The 22,429-nt window shown below is 50.7% G+C and overlaps 1 protein-coding gene across 2 annotated transcripts in view; it reads left to right on the top strand.

The window, feature by feature from the left end:
- LOC144949309 (insulin-like growth factor 1 receptor) overlaps window positions 1–14,412 on the top strand; it is a 116,681-nt gene extending 102,269 nt beyond the window's left edge. For both annotated transcript variants that reach the window (XM_078879264.1, XM_078879263.1), the window contains 9 exons: window positions 951–1,113; window positions 2,851–2,953; window positions 4,114–4,184; window positions 7,353–7,582; window positions 8,581–8,691; window positions 11,171–11,330; window positions 11,861–11,990; window positions 13,139–13,273; window positions 13,904–14,412. In XM_078879264.1, coding sequence (XP_078735390.1) covers window positions 951–1,113; window positions 2,851–2,953; window positions 4,114–4,184; window positions 7,353–7,582; window positions 8,581–8,691; window positions 11,171–11,330; window positions 11,861–11,990; window positions 13,139–13,273; window positions 13,904–14,387 — 1,587 coding nt within the window. In that variant the 3' untranslated portion in view covers window positions 14,388–14,412. The remainder of the gene's footprint in view (window positions 1–950; window positions 1,114–2,850; window positions 2,954–4,113; window positions 4,185–7,352; window positions 7,583–8,580; window positions 8,692–11,170; window positions 11,331–11,860; window positions 11,991–13,138; window positions 13,274–13,903) is intronic.
- Window positions 14,413–22,429: the final 8,017 nt, after the last annotated feature.

Here is a 22,429-nt window from a genome sequence, read left to right on the forward strand (position 1 = left end):
TTTGCCTTGAGAAGCTAACCCCCTTTTCCTGATGACGACCGATTGTGTTGCGATCGAAACGTCGTAGTTTTTTGTTTTTTTCTTTCAAACTATCTACGTGACTTTACCGAAAGACCCAAAGAATATACAGCAGGCGTCGGGCTCGGGATCGAACCCACGACCTCCTGCATACCAGGCGAGGTAGTTACCTTCTCTCAGCCCTGTTGCGCCGAAATTGGGTTCGCTGTTCGCGGACTTTCTGTTCCTCCCGCCACCGCCCCCATTTTGCGATTGGCGTATTGTACCGAGCTGGCGTTGAGTTGCAATAAAACAAAACACGTCCGGCGAAGCTGCCCAACTCGTGGGCCGGGTGCGGCCCAACGGTGAAGGGGCGCTAGAGCTGATGACGCTTTCGCCGTGTCAACTTGGCGTCGTGAACTACAGAGGGACGTGTGTAAGGGTGGAGACTCAGCCCTCGAGTTATTTGCGTGCCACTGCCGGTGGAAGGGGCAGCTCCCGCGAGCCCCTCTAAGAGAGCATTTTGGCGGAATCTTCCATGCCGGCCATACACACTTTTTGAAGATGTGGGAGGAAGACACACTTCACCCGACCACACGGGGTTTGCCGATCGACGAACTGTGGCATCGGTGGACTGGCGTGGTGAGGTTTCGGATAATTAGTTTCAACTCCAGTGCGGGGGAGGTGGAATCGAACCAGTGCTCTGACCGTCCGCGGCAGCATCGTTTACTAAAAACATGCCCAAGGTAGCACAAGGTAGCACTTGATGCTCTTTGTTTTTTTTGGTAAAGTCACGTAGGTTTAAAGAGTATGAATCCTTGCAGTCACGAAAGCTTCAAATCTAGAATTAGCACTTGATGCTTTGAGATGATTTACCTCATTTCAAGGATGCAAGTCTGCAATCCCAGTGGCAGCCAACACATTTTTTATTCGAATTTTTTTTATCCCCGCAGCCGGAAAACCCCAAGTGCGTCTCCCGGTCCCAGTATCAAAAGGTGGGCGGCTGCAAGATGTTCCTGCCCATCCCCGGGAAGTACACGGCCAAAGTCCGTGCGACGTCGCTGGCCGGCAACGGCTCGTGGACCGAGCCCATCACCTTCACCATCTCCGACCATAGTGAGTGGTGGGGTCATCGCAGCGTGCAACTTTGGTGCAACAACACGATTTACAGCTCACAGTGGATTCTCCAGCCGTTGTACCAGCAAAAAACTGGGGCGCGCGCATGACCATTTGGTTGTTGGTCTTTATTTCCCGAAACACAACGAGAGAGTCGTTCATAAGCAGAGAAGAGAGAGGAAGTTTTGTTGAGCCCTTGGCTTCGAACAGGGGACACGTGGGGTGGTGGTGGAGGGCAGTGGGGGGGGGTGTCAGTGGCACGGTGTGCTGGGACAAAGCAGATTAAGGTAACGGGGACAGCAGAGGAGAATGATCTACCTCCCGCTGAGCAGAAGTTGACTGTAGTCACACCGTCATCAGGACGAGATGTCCTGCATACCTCCTCCCCCCGGGGTCACCTGGTGTAAACACAGGGCGCCTGCGTGTGCGTTGAAGCCGCCGAGGGACACATCGGTGGGTTTTTCGGCATTTAGCGCTCGGCCTGGAGTTCGCGGACCATGTAACACCAAAGGTGGCAACGGGTTCGCTTTGAGGGCACGCGTTTTGCTCTTGGTTGCAATCCGTCAACGTTGCTGTGAGTGCCAATCCTATTCAGAGATGGGTGTATGTATGAAAAACAAGGATAGGTTTTTACCCTTTTTGGCAATAGAACAGCACGTGTTAGATGTTCAGACACCAAATAGATAAACCTTTTGCAAGGTATCAAGTCTGCGTTAACAACACGTACTTGTGTTGATCAGGCAAACAAACACGCTCTGATAATTTCTGCATTGTCTTTGAAACTGATTGGCCCACACCAGAGTCAGCCTTCTTTTTATCGCCTTGTCTCACCAGTGTCAGACCAGAGAACACAAAAAGGCGAACAGTGCAAAAACAATGCCAGTATCAGAGGATTTATCGCTCGGGTTGGGCAGTTGATACTGGCAAAAGGTCCCATAGATGTTGAACTTGTTTCACACCGTAAGCAGCCAACCGTGCTAATCGGAGGTCCGAGAGATTATCTGATAAACATGGAAATAGTCTTCTAGGATTATGGCTTTGTTCGGTAAATATCCACACTAGGACTGGGGATTTCCGGATAGTGAACCCGACCACAGGAGTGGATGCTCCCAAGTTTTGGTCAGTGCGCCTAATTGAATTATCTGCATTCCAAGCACTCCTCGTAACAGCCATCGTCGACGCGCTGTACATCGCAGGCTGCGGCGTTTGTCTGATCACTTAAGACATAATGCTGTTAACATCTGGATCGGTGAAATGCACACGCTCGCCCTCTTGGGGCAAGTTCCCGTTGCTCATTTGTTTATGCCGGCATGCTTGAAGTGCCCATTTTACACCGCTGTTTGTCAGTCCACTGTTGGCTGACGGCCTCCCCTCCCAGTGTTGACCATACTTCACGATGCTGGTCACTGCTGGTTGATGAAGTGGGGAGACCCAGGGCACAATTCGTATTTCACTCGCCACTAAACAAAAACTAAAACATTTTTTTTTCGCAGGTATTATCATTATATTCTTTGTACCAAACGTGTAACATTACTGACACTCACGTAGCGTCAAAAGTGGCTGCGAACCCTAATGAACTTAAATTGGTGGCACCCATCGGCTCCTGGGTGAGTGGGTGGACATTCCACATTCCTGCGGCGGAGACCAATCTCTCCAGGAGTAACACGGTCTTCACGATTTCCTGTGACGGCGTTTCGGTGTCGCGGGCAAAACGCGTTTGTTCGTTCGTTGCGCCAGGTTACAACAGCAACGACGTGGTGGTGCCGGTGGTGGTGACGCTGACGATTGTGGTGATCGCAGGCATCGTCCTCTTCGCCCTGGTGTTTGTGTTTCGAAAGAGGTGAGCGAAAACGGCCGTCCCGTTATTTCTTACGAGCCCCGTGAGTGTCGTGGAGCGTGTGACGGTGGCCTACGACTGCCGCACCGAAGGCCTACGCGTGATTGACTGCGGAGAGAGAGCGAGTGCGGGCCGCCACCTGGGAAAACCAGGTGGTGAGATGTTAACTACCTCACCTGGTATACAGGAGGTCGTGGGTTCGATCTCGGCCCTGCTGGTGTTTGTGTGTTCTCTCTCTCTCTCCCCGTGGTTGTTTGGATTTTTCTCCTCCACATTTAGAATTGACTTTTAGAATTGACGTGCGTTTTAGATTATTTGGCTGCCGCTATAAATGTCCACGTGATGAACCACTTTGTTGGGCTATCATTTGTGGCCAGGTCACTTCTGAAAAATAGCTACACATCTAAGAGGATCTTACCTGGTAATATATATATATAAATAATGTACGAACATGGCCTCTGCGTTTACGCACTCAAATCTACGTTTATGTACTCAAATGTTCTTATCTGTTTCTATGCCATAAACAGCCTTATTGCTGTGTGCCTTAATAAAAAAGGCACCATCTTGGTAGGTGCACAGAATTGCAATGGAACTGTTGTACAGGTTTCCCTCGCTTTACGCGGTAGTAGATGTTTTCCAAACAAATGGTGCACGAGACAGCTGCCAACCGAGTAGTGCACACAGTGCACGCACAGTGTTGTCCCACGCCTGACCACGTCGCCGCATCGGAGGGATTTTAAACCGCGTAATATCGCGTATTTTGGATAGATCTAGGTTTGCCGCATACACAGCGTGAAATCACACGTGCAGACCGAACCTGGGTAAAGCGAGCGAAACGTGTACACAACCACCTGGGTGCGTATTGTTGTGGCGCTTGTGTAGCTCTCAGATTTGATTGGAGCCACTGATTTCGCTCTGTAATTGAGCGAGAACGTGTAGCTGTAACTGCTCCTGAGGAAGCTCGCAAGCTCGTGGAGAGAAACGTCGGACATCGTGCCTGAACAAACACGCGGTACAACCCGAAAGCGCGTCAGGAGAGAGTGTCACGTCAGGTTTAGTTCTTAACTTGAGTGGGGCTTTCAATATTGCACATTGTCTGTGGATTACTTCTTGCTACTTGCCATTTGTCACTGAATTGTTCTCTGGCGCTCACTCTTTCGCAGGAACAATGTCGATGTTCCCCTTGGAAGACTCTACACGTCCGACAATCCGGAGTACGTCAGCGCCAACGAAAGTAAGTCATCTTAAAAGGTCTGGAACACGTTTTTTTCTTTCGGCACGTGATTTTTTGAAGGCGCAGTCGGGAGTCGAGTCAAGGAAGTCTGGTGATTTTTCTTTCGCAAATGAGCATCGAGGTCTAAAAGTCTCTCGGAGAACTGCTGTTTGGACCCCCCCCCCCCCCCCACAAAGTGGTATTCGTTTTATTAACACCGGAATGGATGATGGTCTGAGTCAACCGCGAAGCGCTGGCAATCTGGCGATGCCTGCAACTGCCTCCGATTGACCGACTGCCTTTGCTCGGCACACATTTACCCGGCGGGGGAATGTAAAGATACTTGCCTCCTTGTTCCAAGTCCAGTGCAATACCAATTGCGCAACAGCCAGAGGTCGCAATCGGGTACCCGATACCCGGCTACCCGTACCCGATACCCAGCTACCCGTACCCGGGTACGGGTACCTGGTGCGGCCGGATACGGGTAAGGAATCAAAACCCGTTTGCGACCTCTGGCAACAGCTGCTTTTTGGTGAAATTTCTTTACGGCTTGGTGTCAAGTTAAAATAACAATGAGGTATAAAGATGAATTAACATTTTGTTGCATTTGCGAACAATCATTCCAAATTGGCTTATGAGGTAATGTGCATCTCCGTTCAGCAGGGTTGCTTACGTACGGTGCGAAAAAGAATGTTTACGTACATACATACAACCTGAATGGAATTAACCAAGTGCTTAAATGTTCTTTGCCTGAGAGAGCAACTTGGGTCAAAATGGCAACTCCAGTCGCACAGGAGCACACGTGTGTGTGTGCGCGCGCGTGGCTCATGAAATAATTTAGCGGCCTAAAGCCACCTGTGCTGTCCTTGTATTAGGGGTTGCGACACGGTGACGGCACGAACGGGCCCCTCTTTGCCCTCGATCAAAGATGAACCGAATACACGCGAGTGCTGCGTCGTCGGATCACGCGCTTGTTCCGTGCAAACGCCGCGGCCGATATTTGCCTCTCGGAACTTTGGAAGCGAAATCGCTGCGGCGTAAACGCCTGTCGATACGCGCGCGGTAGAACGGGCAAGCTACGGCGGAGTCGCGGCGATAGAATGAAGACGGCTTACAGACAGACGCTCGTCGCTTTGTCGTCGGCTTAAAGAACGAAGATGAGTTTAACACGTGGTCGGCATTCGTGACCAATATTATTCCATGATAGAGGTATTTTTTTTTTGGGGGGGGTTAGATCACGTAAATATAAACGCGTCGTTAAACCCGCCGCCACCCGACACGGCCAGTGAGCAAGGTTTGTCACGTAAACCAAATGAGGCCAATCCGTTGCTAGTTCAGCAAACCGGTGTGTTGGGAGATTAAACCCACAACAACATTTACCATTCGAGTACCGCCACATTTCGGCGGTAATTGCAACTAGCCTCATCAGGCGACAGCCAGAGTTAGGGAGAAATCCTCCTCTTGTTTCGCTCTTAAATAGCGCCGGGGGCATAAATGCGATGCCGTCACTTGTGTGCCAATCGGGTGTCGTCAACGCGTGGACGTTTTCGCAGCCAGTGTTATGATCCGCGATTGATTTTCCTGCTCGTTACGTGGCCCGAGCACTGAAATCGATTGCGATTTTTTGTAGCGCAGCCCGTGGCTGCGCGTGCTCCCCCACGGCTTTTTCACAAATTATATTTTAAGTTTTGATTTAAAGCTTTCGTGACTGCAGGGATTCATATTCTTGGTTCTTTCGGTAAAGTCACATAGAAGGGAAGTAATGAAATAATGTAAATATTCATTTATTATATTCATGTTATTTTATTATTTCCCTTATATAATAAAATAATATAAATATTTATTGTTTTATATTTATTGTATTATATTTATATTATTATTTTATTTCCCTTCTACGTGACTTTACCGAAAGAACCAAGAATATATTTTAAGTTGCCTGGTTTTTAGCCGAACGTTTTGATTTGATATTTAAGAGCCATTTTGAAAAAAAAAAAGTGAACTGGGGTTGCTCAACTTAATTGCAACTTATTTTTTTTCCCTTTGATTGCTCGGGAATTCAAAGTGACGGTTATTTTCCTCCGAAATGTAATGCTGTACTTGAGAATTTTTCCAAATAGTTATCTCAGCCATTCCATCTGAAGTCACTCGGAAAACAAACTTTTGGTCTGAAAGGACTCTCAGCTGGATGTAATTACACGCCATCTGCTCTTAGTTCATTCATGAGAATGGTAAATTACAAAAATCAATGAATTTTCCTTATTAATGCCAGTTAGTGGCAGCTGCGTGGGTTTTGTTCGTCAAATATGTCCCCTTTATTCCCCCCCGATCTGGAAGGGCCATTTGTTCCCACGTCTCTCCAGATGAGTCATTGTGGGACGCTCTGTCCGCATCAAGCCCTGCATTTTGCTCTCCTTAACCCCCCCGAGCACCTCGGGATGAAGTGGAGCCGAGTCTCGCGGTGCCGTGAGCGTCGCCGAGCAAAACAAAACCTCGATGTCGGGGAGACCATGCAAACTCCAAATGTACAGCAGACTTCAGGGTTGGGATTGAACCCACAACTGTACACCATGCGAGCTAGTTAACATCTCGCCACAGTGGCGCCCTCTTCACGCGAACCGCCAGTGCTTCTTCACGTTACTCGCCGACAAGAATACGCTTTTGGTGAATCGAGCGAGGCTGCTAGACCTTGAGAGAGGAGACGGTGCTGGTGGTGGTGGTGGCAAGGGGAGTAAGGTTTGGAGTCGAGCGATCCGACGGGGAATTAGCGGAGAGCGAGTTGAGTTGTGTGACCTGCGGGCAGTGGCAGCGGTTGAACGCAGCGTGGTGGATGAGACGAAACGGCCGGTCTCCTCGACCCAGTCCCCAACTCGAGTGGAGCAATCGGTTGATGATGGGAACGGTAGCCACGTTAGTGGCGATGGAACAGTGATAAGGAAGCGATTGACCACCGCTTGATTGAATGGCTCAGTGCTGGATCATTCATCGACCCGAATGCTTCACGTTGAATTCTGTCTCAAGTTCAGAGAAGGAGGAGGCTGTGCGCTGCACACCAGGTATGACATCAATGCGATATGGTTATGCCATTTGCTCAAACGGATCGCCGGGTCCCTCGCGAGTTTACGTGCTCTGGAGTGTTAACCCCCACCTACCCCTCCTCCCCCCCCGTTACCCCCTTCTCTCTTTTCCCAGTGTACGTTCCGGACGAGTGGGAGGTCCTGCGGGACAAGATCGTGCTGCTGCGGGAGCTGGGCCAGGGCTCGTTTGGGATGGTCTACGAGGGGCTGGCGCGCGGCATCGTGCCCGACGAGGTGGAGACTCGCGTCGCCGTCAAGACCGTCAACGACGGCGCCTCCATGCGGGAGTGCATCGAGTTCCTGAACGAGGCGTCCGTCATGAAGTCCTTCAGCTGCCACCACGTGGTGAGTGAGAGAGCGAGTGAGAGAGCGAGAGAGATTGAGTGAGAGAGCGAGAGAGAGCGAGAGATAGTGTGAGAGAGAGTTTGAGAGAGAGAGTTAGCGAGAGAGCGAGCGAGTGAATGAGAACCCAGTAAACGGGCAACGGTGGGGTCAACATTGGCGCGTGGATCGAGCCGTTGATGGCCCCCAGCGATGGTTCCCCAACGTCCCATGTTCGGGTGCCACGGTGGTGAGATATTAACTACCTCGCTTGGTATCCAGGCCGTTGTGGGTTTGATCCCGACTATGACGCCTTCTGTATGGTTGGAGTTTGCATGTTCTATCTCCCCGTGGTCACGTACATTTTTCTCCAGGTGCTCTGGTTTTTCCCTCCACATTTAGAATCATGCGTTTTTAGTATTTGGCTGCTATAAATGTCCACAGAAGCCATGTCGTTGAGCTATCATTTGTCACCAGGTCCTTTCTGAAAAAGAGATATACAGTAAAACCTTGGATTGCGAGTAACTTGGTCTGCGAGTGTTTTGCAAAACGAGCAATTTATTTTAATAAATATGAATTTGATCAAAGAGCAAGGTCTTGCAATAGGAGTAGCACGTGTATACGCTTTGTCTGCCGAGCGTCACGTGATCACAACTGATATTCGAGTGCTTTGGATTACAAACACGTTTCCGGAACGAATTATGCTCGCAATCCAAGGTTTTACTGTATAGCTGAGTGGCCCTTACCTTGTGCCTGCTTAGTATCGGTGGTAAATGAGATAACTGATGATTATTTACATTTGCCGGATCGACCCAGTGTCGTGCGTGGAGGCAAACGACGGTGTTTATTTTTTACCGCCGTACACGTCGAGCGCGACGGCCTCGCGCGTAGTGGGCGCCCCCTTGCGCTTTCACTCGGCGCCTGGCTCCGGGGAAAACCGCGCGTGGTGACGGCGAATCGAACGGCGACCAACGACGGACCGCGGCGGGTGACGACACCGCCTCTCTCCCGTCGCTTCGCAGGTGCGGTTGCTCGGCGTGGTGTCATTGGCGCAGCCCACTCTCGTTGTCATGGAGCTCATGACCAACGGTGACCTCAAGAGCTACCTCCGCTCGCTGCGACCGGACACCGAGGTCAGTGCCGGCAGGGGTTGCCGTAGAATTGATTCCGGTCGCGAAATCGGCCGTGAAAATGTTCGTCGATGAAGGGCTTGCTTTACTTACGGGCGAGTTAATGTCGTAGAGCGTGACGACGGACTACGACTGCCGCCACCTGGTTTTCCCAGGTGGCGAGATGTTAACTACCTCGCCTGGTATACAGGAGGTCGTGGGTTAAATCCCAACCATGTATATTTAAAATTTTCATGTGCTACCTGTGCTTGCGTGGATTTTTCTCCCGGTCCCTCCGGTTTTTCTCCACATTTATAATCGATGTGCGTTTAGAGTATTTGGCCGCTACAAATTTCCACGTAGTTGAACTATCGTTTGTGTCCCAGATCTTGTCTGGAAAAGAGCTGGAAAGCTACATGGGCCTTACCTGGTAAAATACAAAAAAACGTAGTTTAAAAAAATTTTTACTTGAACACACTACTGCTGGCAGACGGGCCTCCACTGCTACATATAGCTACGTAGCCCAGTGAACCTTACCTGGTAAGAAAAAAAATGTTTAAATAGTTTATCCCACAACACTAAACTGTACCGAGGACAAGATAAGCATCACGCATTTTTTAGTCTGTATGCATGTATGTTGAACTTCTTTCGCACCGTACGTAGACAACCGTGATAATCGCAGGTGCGATTTAAAAATGCTTTTCTCTTCTTGGTGTATTGGTACAATAGAAAATAGTTTATCGTTCAGTTTTAGTTTTGTGCTATGAAGAAGGGCCGTTGCCTGAAACGTCGCCGATTGATTGGGCAACAATGAAAGGACATTGCCCGATCGGTGACGTTTCAGACAGTGAGGTACGGAGCAAGGACCTCACTGCCTGAAACGTCGCCTGTCCCCGCAATGTCTCCTCTCCAGGGCAGAGGTCGCAACCAGGTACCCGATACCCGTACCCTACCCGATACCCGGCTACCCGTACCCAGCCGGGTACGGGTACAGGTACCCGTTTGCGGCCCTGGTGCGGCCGGGTACGGGTACGGGTAGGCCGTGAGTCACTGGTGAGTAACCGTTTGTCACTCATTTCCCAAAGTCTTGTCTCTTCTCACAATTCAAGTTCCTAGAATCAACCCACCCGCGCCTGCAACATGGATTCATCCCAGAGGTCGCAATCAGGTACCCGATACCCGTACCGTACCCGTACCCGGCCGGATACGGGTACGGGTACGGCCGGGTACGGGTACCCGTTTGCGACCCTGGTGCGGCCGGGTACGAGTACGGATAAGGAATTAAAACCCGTTTGCGACCTCTGCTCCAGGGCAAGGCAGCGGGTTCTCGACCAAAGCGTGTTGCGTTTTTGCGAGCAGGACAGCAGAGGGCGGCATCGTACCTCGTCAGTTTCGTTGCTGCTTCCATTGCCGTCCAAAGCTCGTCACATTTAAGCAGGCGCATTTGTCACGTCTCCTCCACGGCGGTGCTTTGGCCCATTTTATCACCAAAATATAATTTGGCGCGGCCGTGTACCCCCCTTTCCTGGCAGCGTGGTGTGGATCAAGAGCGATGATCTGTCAAAAACGTCTCGCCGTTTGCGTTTCATTTCTGTTATTGGATTTCGCGAGGCAATTTTTGGTTTGATATCGTTATATTTTAGCTACGAAGTGTAGGTTGCCGTGTGCCTTACAGCCCGTCGATGCCCCATTATTGGCTCGTCTGAAAAAAAGAAATAAAGATGCTGAAAATAAACAAGTTAAATTGAACTTTAAAAATCCACGTAATAAATGGGATTATCAATGTTGGATTACACGAATACATTTCTGGAAAGGTGGTAAGGCTTTTTGGCAATGAAGCATTTCACATCTGTCCACTACCACAACGCCTGCATCATCATCATCATCATCCTTTTTTGTCATAAGATTCGTCAAATAAGAACATAACTTTTCAAACTGGATGTCATTACTCAATTTCACCATCCCACGCCACGGTGGGGGGGGGGGCGGGTGTGTGGGGGCATGGGGGTGTGAGTCAGCAACGCTGGCAACGGTTCTGAGTTTGGTCTTGTTTACGTTGAATAGATTTTGGGTAATAATGGATTTTTTTATAATCATGAGTGTTGTGTCTGACAAAAATTACATTTTTACGTCCGCGCGATATGTCTTAAAAGCGCCTTTGGATGGTTTATTGATGTACTTTTAACTTGTTTCCAGTGTGTCACTACTGGGTGTCCTTTTGTTCGTTTTTTTACGTGCAACTTTCCGTCTCGTCGAAACGAAATGAAACGAAATCCAAAGCAGCAAACGTTAGCACGTGGGGGCTTCCCCGGCACGTGGAACATCTCGAAACGTCGGACATCGCCAAACATTGTGCCAATACGCGGAGGGCGCGAACGCGAAACAACACCCACGGAGGGCGCCACGCTGAACCCGCTCGCGTGAACAGCGTTCCCTTCACAACTTTGACTGCCAGCTTTTCTTACTTGGCGTGGGGGCGAACCGCCTCTTGGTACCTTCGCAGAATAACCCAAAGCGCCCGGCGCCGACGCTGAAGGAGATGGTGCAGATGGCGGGAGAGATAGCCGACGGCATGGCCTACCTCAACGCCAAGAAGTTCGTGCACCGCGACCTCGCCGCTCGCAACTGCATGGTGGCTTACGACTTCACCGTCAAGATCGGAGGTTTGGCCTCCTGGCTCTCCCCCTCCCCGTGCGCATTACGCGCACGCACGCACGCTCACCTGCTCACCCGTGCGCCCGGCTATGTGTACGTGCGTGTGCCCATACATAGCGTACCGCCGCGCTACGAACCCAGCGTGGTGCTGGCCACCCACCTCCTCATAGGTGCTCGCTAACAGCACTTGTCCCAGCAGTCTGTTACAGGCTATACGGGGGATCTTTGTTTTTGACAGCGGTTAACACCGCTGCGCTATCAACCCGGTGACCCGAGTTCGATTCCCTCTCACGGCCACCAACACAAGTGACGATTATCTAAACCGGGCCTGGGCCCCCCCTAGGTCGACTCAGCTTTTTCATTCGCCCCCACACGAGACGCACACACACGCACGTAGCCGGGAGCGCGAGCATGAATGCGGGGAGCGGTCACACAACGGTTAGCATGCGGCGTGTGGAGGGGCAGGGGGGCGGGGTGGGAGTGCCACTGCATGCGTGTGTGTGAGAACACGGTGGATAACTTCCCTCCTGTGTTCCAGACTTTGGGATGACGCGCGACATCTACGAGACGGATTACTATCGCAAGGGTGGCAAGGGTCTGCTGCCCGTGCGCTGGATGTCGCCCGAGTCACTGCGCGACGGCGTGTTCACGACGTACTCCGATGTCTGGTGAGACAACAACAATAACAACAACAATAACAACAACAGTGGTCATCGTTTGCAATAAGGAGAGGAGAATTTCCGTCAATTCTGTCGCTAAAGTGTTGTTGCTTCCGGGTGCACCGGTGCAGTGTGGCAATGCTGTACGTGCGTGCGTGTGTGCCGAGATGTTAACTACCTCGTCTGGCATACAGGCGATCGTGGGCTCGATCCCGACCATGACGCCTGCCGTATATTTGGAGTTTTCGTGTCTCTCTCTCATCATCATCACCATCATCATGGTGGCTAGGAGATGTTAACTACCTCGCCTGGTATACAGGAGGTCGTGGGTTCGATTTCGACCATGACGCCTGCTGTATATTTGGATTTTGCATGTCTCTCTCCCTGTGGTCCTGTGGATTTTCAGAGTGTTTGACTGCTATACATTTCCACGTGATAAGCCACTTTGTTGAGCTATCATTTGTGGCCGGGTCGCTTATGAAAAAGAGCTCCTATATAGCTCAGTGAGCCTCACCTGCTAAGAAATAGTTTACTTTCGTATATGTGTTGTGTCTGCACGTGCGTGTCGTTTATGTGTTCATGTGTGTACACATATGTGCGGGTGTTGGTGGGAAGCGGCGAGTATAGTGGTTAGCGCACTGCGCTACCTGGCGCAGTGCGTAAACATCGTCACCAGGGAGACAAAGGCGGCCGTGCGTGCTGCTGCCGTGCCGGCCTTCATAGGTGCTCGCTAAGAGCCCTCGCCCCAACAATCTTTTTAATTTGTATCCTCTTTGTTAGCGCCTGCATTCACGCGCGATTGTGCATCTGTCTGCGGATGCAGACGTTTGCACACGCATGCGCGCACTTGCGTGTTGCGCGCGTGCGCGTCACGTGTGCGCTCACGTCTCTTGCATTTGCGCGTGCATCTTGACTTCGTGCCAGTGAGTCCTTCCGCACTTGCGCGCGGCCTCAACGCACCTAGCCTGGCACGGTCACCGCGGTCACGGAGCCGCCATTCGGTGGCGAATTGCACTTATTGTACTCGTGCGTGTGTGTATGTGTGTACGCGTGCGTGTGTGTGTACGCATGTGTGTGTGTGTACGCGTGTGTGTGTGTGTACACGTGCGTGTGCGCGTGCGTGTGTGCGCGTGCGTGTGCGCGTCGGTGCCTTGCAGGTCGTTCGGGGTCGTGCTCTGGGAGATCGCCACGCTGGCCGAGCAGCCCTACCAGGGCATGTCCAACGAGCAGGTGCTCAAGTTCGTGATGGACGGCGGCCTGCTGGAGAGGCCCGACAATTGTCCCGACAAGCTGTGAGTCTTGCGCCCTTTCGCTCTCCGCGCGGAGTTGTTGCACGCCGTGAGCAGCGGGGGGCAGCGCGTCAGCGCGCGTTGCTGGTGGCGGCCTGTAGGCCCGTGCTCGTAATAGGCGCTTCGTTGCAGCGTTAGCCCCGACACTCGACGCGGCACTGCAGGGGATCATTATAGTCGTGCGTGTGTCTCAACAAGCACTGGCGGCCATTGATCACACGCGATTATTAAATATGGAAGAAGGCAAATGGTCGTGAACCATTGTGTGTGCGTGTGCGTTATTGTTGTAGGTGGGGAGCGAGCAGTGTAGTGGTTAGCGCGCTGCGCTACGAACCCGGCGACCAAAGTTCAAATCCCGATGGTGACCAACACTCTGTGGCGATTGCCTCAAATGAGTACCTGGTGTGGTGTTTAAAATCACCACTAGGGAGACAAAGGCGGCTAGGCGTAGTGCTGGCCATAAACCACCTCGTGTGCCGTGACGACTTTCATCGGTGCTCGCTAACAGCACTTGCCCCAAACGTTTGTTGAGGCTACACGGCGGGGGAGGGACCTTTGTCTCGACAGTATATGCCGAAACACATTCGACCGCCGTCCGTGCCCCCCCCCCGTCTCCTTTCGCACCGACCACAGGTACGAGCTGATGCGCCTGTGCTGGCAGTACAACCCGCGCATGCGTCCCACCTTCCTGGAGATCATCGGCTCGATGAAGGACGACCTCCGCCCCTCCTTCCACGACCTCTCCTTCTACTACAGCGACGAGAATCGCGTGGGCTGCGGCCCGATCGCGGAGCCCGACGAGTGGCCGTGCTCGGACGGCGACCCCGAGAGCGTGCCGCTCACGCCGGCAGTCTCCTTCCACTCGGTGCGCGAGTTTGCGCGCGACAACAACGGCGGCGGCGGCGGCGGGCCGCTGCCCGACAGGTGCAGGCCGGCGCAGGCCGAGCCGCCGAGGGGCGACCCCGGCCGGGCCTCCGCCGCCGCCGGCGGGAGTGGCGGGGGGCCCTCGGCGTCGTCGCCCGGCGACGATCGCGAGGAGCGACCGCTGGTTTTCTGCGGCGCCGACGACGACGAAGGCGTAGAGAGGGACCGGCACCTGCCGCAGTCGTCGTGCTGAACGGCGGACGCGTGTGTGCGGGGAAGGTGTGAGGGCGTGGGGGAGTGGGGGGGTTGGCTACGGACGACGCTGTCCGCGAATACAAAACAAAACATTCAAGGATGTTGAAGGGGCCGCCACAAACCGCCGCAAACCGCCACCACCAAGGCAAAGCAAAAATGAGACAGTTGAATATTAATAATAATAACGGAGGCACTTTAATCATGCAAAACTACGACACACGCCGAAGCTGAATGTTGGGCGTTGGCTGTGAAGGCAGTTTTAAAAATACAAAGGAACTCACGCAATGCAAAACACTACAGGAGGGGAGGTGGCGATGCTGGGCGCCGCGCTCGATTGTTGAGCCAGTGGGGAGGGCCTGGCCTCAGCGGGAGCGTTGGGCAGCCTCAGACGGACTACAAATAAATTAACGACTGCGTGCAAGAATTTTTTTTCCCCTTCCGGTGAAGCCGTTTACAACACTATTACAGTGAAACTTTGCAAGCTAAAAAAGGTTGCTTGGACAGAAAAATATTTCCAAGATTACGACCCAACTTTTGGTGGTGGGGTGGGGGGAGGGGTGGGGGGGAGGGGTGGGGGGAGGGGTGGGTGGGTGGGTGTCCGAGAATTCTACTAGGGAGCTTGAGACCAATTTTGAACGACGATGCTTGAGACGGTGAGAAATCCGCGTTTGGCTTTTGAGTTTGCCTGGAAAATTGCACCGCGGATGGATGGAATCGTGTGGAATTGGGAGACGCAAAGGGAGAGGAGTGGGGCTTTGGGGGAGCGGCGGAGCAACCGAAATCAAAGAGAAGGGGCCTGCGTTCGATGTGAGAGGGCCATGTTTTTAAGATGGCTGAGAGGTTTCTCTTTTGTTGTTGCTCCCCCCCCCCCACCTTACTCCGTCCTTCGTTTAAACCGCAGAAGCTTCCAAACGCAGAAAACAAACCTTGTCGAGGTAGGAGAAACACGCTCGGAAGCTGGACTGCCCTCAAAAGAAAACGACATGAAGACACCTTTAGGATGGCCTAACCACGGGGAAACGTAAGCAATGAAGGAATTTCGCAAGTCGGTTCGCAGTTTTCTTTGCCAAGGGGTCTGGGGGGGGGGGTTCAATCGATATTTTTGTTGTCGAGGAATACAAAACTGTTTTGGGCTGAAACCTGCACCGCCCGCTGCTGTCTTTGTGAGCGCGCGAGGGAGGGAGCGTGCCCTCGGTTAAAAAAAAAAATATTTTGGCGCACTCCATGGCCTCTGTTGCTCCAAAGTCAGTTGTTTCTGGAAATGTGTGTGCGTGCGCATTATTGTGTGGCTAAAATAAAACTTAGGTGAATGTGCAGCTGTTGATATATTTTTGTCAGCTGACTAATAACAGTATATAGCTCTTTTGTTTTCAGAATTTTTTTTTTTACTTTTTTATGCAAACTAGTAAAAATAAAATTGTACAGGATTTTTGTACCGACCTCCACCACCTCCCCCGACTCGAAATAATTTAAAAATATATATAAAAATCCCATCATGGAGCAATATAACTCATCAGGTTTCGTAGATGGCAAGAGTTTAATGATATTTTTTTAAGTGTAGATTGGCAGGAGCCGGGGACCGACTCGACGCTTCTGCTCGCTGAAAGGATAAAAAAAAATTACATTTTGGATGGAAATTTGCGTGAAAAGAAGAGAGAGAGATAGAAATTCACGTGGAGGAGTTGATCCAAGTTGAGATGGGTGTCAGGTGACTTGTTACGTGGGTGTTGTATAATAATGTAATGTTTTGTTCAGCTGCTGCTGTTTTAATCTCCCGGTTTCTTATGGCGTTGCAATGTTTTCTCACCAAAAAATACCACACACACACACTTACCATGAGCATATCCGAGCGTTCGATGGCGTGCAGGAGACCCACGGGTTTTTTTTTGTTTGCGAACAAATTTTCACATCGGCTGAACGCACCGCACGCAGCTCAAATCGCCGCCCGGGTTTCTAAATGGCACCTGCGAGAACTTCAACTACTGTCCGAGGACATTTTCTCAACGTTCTAACTTGGGGGGAGGGTAGCCAATTGTGGCGTGGACACACACTTCGATGCGCGCTAAGAGAGAGGATGCTTTGCTTGCCTGGTGGGGTGGGGGGGGCACAGCAGCCTGGCCAAATCGATCTTTCCACGGCCCCTGTTTTAATTCCCGTCAAAGTGTGGGGGGGGGGGCAGGGGCTGCCTTGTTACTTTTTTCGTGACTTGCGAAGAGCACACCTCGCAACCACCTTAACTCACGCCCCCGTGCACGAAGTCGATAACATCAATAGCGCGTTAACGTCCCCCAACAAAACGTCCCGCACAATTTTAAGAACTCATCGGCGAAACAGCAGGTGGCTTTGCTTCGATAATCCACGCGGAAGGGAGTCCCTTTAAATTCCCATAACGGGGTCCTACCCTCGAGTAATTGTTGAAATGCGGTTCGTTATCCCGTCTGGCCCCTCGTGGTAAATTTGGCCTAAAAGTAAACCGTGCTCGCAAAGGGAAATGCGTTTATAAATTATGGCGAGCCAGGAGCCCGAGTACCCAACGTTTAACTCGCAATATGTTGCATTCGAAACGTGCTTAGAAAAGTAACATCGAATGTCTTTCGCCAGATCGCAACTCTCCCATTGCACGAGCGCCGTTGCTAGGGGTGACATCATCAACGCCCACTTCGGCAGCCAATCGGCTGCCAGGAAAGCAACCCACATGCAACGTGGCCACTGACATCATCGCTGCGTGCGCTTCAGTGTGTCTGTGGCTGAAGAAAGTACGTTTCTGTAGATTATTTTCGTTATTGCTGTTATTCATGTTTGTCATTAATTACGTTATACTATTAGTTGGCTTTGACAATCGACTTACGGGTAATCCCCGTTACCCGTAATTCCTCTCCTAACTTAAGAGCAATTGAAAATTTTCAAATTCCCTTAGCGAATCGGAGTTCGACCAATTCAGACCCCGCGCAATTTAAATATTTGCGCAGGTCGTCGTTGGGTACTCGGCGCCCAGATCGTCCACGTGCTTCGTCTCCTACCGAGGCGTAATGTCATACATCACCGCTCTGGTACGGGCCCCACCACGCTTTCAAGGCACTACAATGCAGTGGGCACCGTCCTCGCTCGCACGCCGAGCAGCGCTCCGCTCACGAGCGGCCCGTACCCCGCGCGCTCACGATTTCGCGCGCAGTGCGCACGCGGCATATTCAATCGCACACCGTGTATACACGTACTCCGTGCGTGTCCACGTACACGGCGTGTACGTTGTTGTGGCTACGCCGCACGTACACCGGCGCACTCGGGATCCACCTGCTCCCCTTGCTGTCGCTGCCAAGTCCAATCGTACCGGCGAACGCACGAGCGCACGCGTGCGCGCGTGCGTGATGGTGGCAATTCATGTCGCTATTAATTCACCGATACACGTTTTGGGGCGGCGGGGGGGTGACCCAAAATGTGACAGGTGCGTTGTGGGGGGGGGGAAGAAAATAGGTTGCCATCAAACAAAGCAAGCAAAGCATCTGTGTAGTGGCTCCCTTTCACAATTGTTGTTTCGTGCGGCGTACAAGTTGAAGGCTCTCAAGGGCCATCCTGAAGCCCAAATACACTCTCATTTACACAAACACACACGCACGCACAGAATACTCGCGCACAGAATACTCGCGTTCCTGATTTGATGTTCTTTTACAAAACCAGCAGGTCATTGTTAAATTGCATAATTTATTATGTTGCTTGCTAAACTGCTTTGCTAGTTATATTCGCTTTAAAGGTTATTTCGTCTGTATTTCCCCCCCCCCCTTCCTCTATGATATATTTCCTCTCTGGTAATATTGTGAAGGTATAATTATTATATCTTATTTATTTGGTAATAATTGTAGATCACTGTAAAAGGCTGTCGACGTAGTCTGGAAATTTTTTACACTTGGATAGAAAACATTTTCACAGGAGGGGGGTTTTTTTCGTTTACACAAAGCACGCATAAAGTAGTGCGTTCCATGGTCTCTTCAGAAGAAAAAAGAAAGAATCTACCTCAAAAAACCATTGGTTACTTTTTTTTTGTTTTTTGTTTTTCTTTCATTCTTATCGTCGTTATTAGTATCTTTCATGAACGTCGTCGTCGTCGTCACAATTATTATTATTATCGCGTAGACGTGTGTTCTTTTTTTTTTGTAGAAAATAATTTTATTTTCCATAGCGGTGGCTTGTCCACGTGGTTTACCTCATGCACGGGAGGGCCGGCATCGACTTCCCGTTGTCGTCCTGCGCGCGCGATGGGGGATTCATCGGGGCTCGACAAGGGAGTGGTGGTGGGGGGGGGGGGCAGCCGGCCCATCTCTCCGTGCAAGTGCGTTCGCCCTCCCGCTGGCGAAATAATTTCTCCGTGCGGCAGATTCGGCCACACTCGATGCAATGCTGCTGAGCCCTGTGACGACAACAACAATAAGAAGAAGATTAATAGAGCCCACGAAGCATGCCGGCAATACAGTTATATAACATTGACCTCTTGACTCTCCTGCAATGTAATGCAGGTGTGGGCGAGGTTGTTGGCGGAGGGGGGGGCTTAAAAGCAGGAAATTTGCAGTGTACAGAAGGCGTGCGATAAAAAACATACCCCCATCAGCGTTTAGGGAAATTTTGTCCCGTTTTTAGGTTCCCCCCCGATCGCTCTTTGACAAGTCTGTTTTTTGTCCCCCGTAGGTCGTGTGTTTGTACACACGTGTGCGTGCGTGCGTGTACGCATATGCATTTACACTCCTGTGCCTACACGTGCAATGTGCGCGTGTGTGAAGCAGTTTAACAATACCGCGTGATCGTTTTGAGAGTGGCCATCGAATACAAGCCCCTGCTGCTTGAACCCACGGCAATGCCGTTTTGGTAGGTGAAACCCTGTTCGGGGATGAACCGTCATGGATTAAATCATTGGTGTGCAGACCCTGGCTACATATCCATCGGTCATTTCGCTTGAATCATTCGGCTGTCTTAATGCAAAACCAATTCCCGCTTAACGAATCGTTGTAGGTGGGATATATTTAGCGGCCAACCCAAGATGTTTCGTGGCAACTACGCCACGGATATCCACTGCTATCCAGCCGGGGAAGACGCCCGTTTTGTTTTCACACAGTTCCAGCGTGAGTGTGTGTGTGCACCACGTGGGGAGGGGTGGGGATGTGTGCATCTCGTTCGCGTTACGTTCATTTTGTGTCTCGGCAGCAATATTTCTCGCGACGCTTATGCACAGTGGCACCGTGTAATGAATGCAAGGCCGTTGCAGATGTGCGCGGATTAGACAGGGCGGCTTTGAGGTATTTGCAATTATCGTAAAGGACGTGCAAGTGAAGTGGTTTTTAAATTAACCATTTGCCGTCCGATCGTCTCAAAAGAATCGTTTTCCTGCTGGTTATTTGCATTGGGAAATGTCGGCTACATCCTGAAACGCAGCACCTCCGGACGAGTCTACAGCAGGGCAAAAGTTACCTCTCGGAATAGCGACAGCCGAAATGTGTCCCTGTGATCGTTGGCGCAAAATGTTAACGAGTCGCGTGAAGTCCGCGTCGACGAGAACTCGCGCGCGCCGGTCCTTGCAAGGAGAACGGCGAAGGCTTTCGTGGCATCACGGCGCCTCTGAAAACGAACGAGATTTCCTTAACTTTTAGGGCTCGTTACATTCGGAGAGCACTGTTCCCGCAAGGAATATTATATTTGGCGTGGAGGAGGGAGGGAGGAGGGCGGATGGGGTTAGGAAAAAATTAAAACGAATCAAATAGCTCAAGCATGCTTCCGGCTTAAGAGCACGGAATTGCCGACCTGGTCTCAATTGATGCAAATATATAGCACGCGAAGCCCCCACACCATTTCGGTTTTCATCTCATCCCGCTTATTTTTGTTCACCCCCTTCCGCCCGCCCGCCTGCCCGCCACCCGTCTTTCAATTATGTATACGTTGCATCCCTTCAGTAATGGACCAGCGCCTGTGGTGCAGAGAATCTGGCAACAGCCTTCTGGGTATTAGTCGCAACAACAACAAAAAACGGTGACAAGGGAAACTCGCTTAAAAACGTCGTGCTGAGCCTTGACAAATGTTTTGTTGTTGCCGGTTTTTTTTGTCAAAAAACTGCGGTGCTTAAATATTCCACCCGAGGTCGTCTCTTTTGTTGTACATTCACACCTCTGCACACCGAAAGGCAGTAAACACATTCCCAAATGAGCCAAGAAGCGACCCCCACCCCCCAATTTGTAGCCGGAGGGCAAGCGCGGACCACGACTTGTTATGAATTTGGGATGTTCTCAGACCTCTTTGTATTTTCACTGGAGGCTCCCTTCTGAAAAGTGCCGTGCGCTCGCGGCTTTTCCCACGTGACGAGATTGGATTGGGGGGGGGGGATGGATTTTCAAAAAATAATGCAATTCCCGGATACGTTCAAATCGTCTTGGCCACGAACGCACACGTCCCCGTCGCTGCAACAAATAATTAAACCCCGCGTCTTGTGATCCGCGTACGATTCAACCAGACAGCGCGTCTCGGCCGTCAACGTTCAACGTCTGTTATTTTACAGACCCCTACCTCTTAAAAAAAAAGTGGCAGGCGGGTTTTTTTTTTTTGCGCGCGCGCTCGCTCAGCCTTCCGACGTGGAAAATGGGAAAAATGGTCTGTAGGTTTTCCTGGAAAGCAATCAGGAGACATGTTTAATTCCTATTATTATAATTTTTAGGAGCAGTGTTTTAATTCATTTTTGTTGTTGTTGTCAACCTGGTACACTTTGATTCATGGTCCAGGGTACTTGTGGAGGGGTGGGGCGGGGGCCTCACAATTGCTGTAAGTGTAGGTGACGGACCGGCACGCGGAGAATGAACCTGGCGCAAACTCACACTTTACCGATGACCTCTGTACCATTCAGTGGGAAGGTTGTACGTTGAAAGAGTTAAAGAAAATGACAGCCCATCCTTATTTTTAAAAGTGAATGTTATTTGTTTTATTGCCGTTAAATGCTTTTTTTTCATTCGTCTGAAACTCAGGAGTCTAGTTTCTGTTTTTTTCTTCTTTAAAGTCAAGGTTAAACAAACAAAAACAACCTTTTGTAAAGTATAAACATTTAGTAGGAAAAAAAAGCACTTGCCATTTCTCAACAGCGAGCACTTGTTGTTCTGTATGTCCATGACTGTCTTTTTGAGTCTTTCAAGATCAGAAGGCCGGATAACGGCGGCTTGATATCTTTTGCGCCACACTCTGCGCCCTCCCCAATGCCATTGACATTTCCCCACACCTCCCACCCTCCCCCCCAAGTCGTTTAATATGCGGGTCGCCCGTATTTGGCATCGAGAGAGTACTCCCGATTCAATGGTTGATATTCTTGTATGGTATCTGTCACGTATCAATCGTTTGCTCACACCACCACCCACTTTCTCCACCCACCTCCACCCACCTCGTCCACCCACCTCGTCCACCCACCTCGTCCACCCACCTCGTCCACCCACCTTTTCCACCCACCTCGTCCACCCACCTTTCTCCACCCACCTCGACCCACCATAACCCCTTCCCTTGCCCGACTTGTATTTGTTGCCAAAATCACTCACTCGTGCTCAACGGTCTAATTGATCTCCTGTCTTGGACAAAAGGGCCCACAAGCGAAAAGTATCGCAGCTTTAAGGAGGAGGAGGAGGGGGTTACACAATCGTCCGCGGCTTCTTGTGTGTAGTAGTTGGGGCGGAAAAAAAATGATTATATGTATTAATCTATACTTGTCTTCTTTTGACTTAAATTGTAATTTGTGTGAATATTTTTCGGTTCACAGCATTCAATAAATTATGGTCTTGAATATTGGTAAGTTATTTTTCACTCGAAATATTAGTGACTTTTAGTGGTTTTTAAACTAAGTGTACTCGTTCGCTAGTTTGTAAAGGTATGGTCCGTGCATGCAGCTTATTATTCCCACTTTCTTGCTATTTATTGTTTACCCCGCGTTTTTTTTATTTCGATGGCAGAAGCCGGTTGTAAAAAATAAAAACGCAATGAATAGGAATACCCCCCCCCTTCGTAATTCTCCATTGGGCGAAACTAAAAACG

The sequence above is a fragment of the Lampetra fluviatilis genome, chromosome 53, assembly GCF_964198595.1.
Source record: "Lampetra fluviatilis chromosome 53, kcLamFluv1.1, whole genome shotgun sequence".
Lineage (NCBI taxonomy): Eukaryota > Metazoa > Chordata > Hyperoartia > Petromyzontiformes > Petromyzontidae > Lampetra > Lampetra fluviatilis.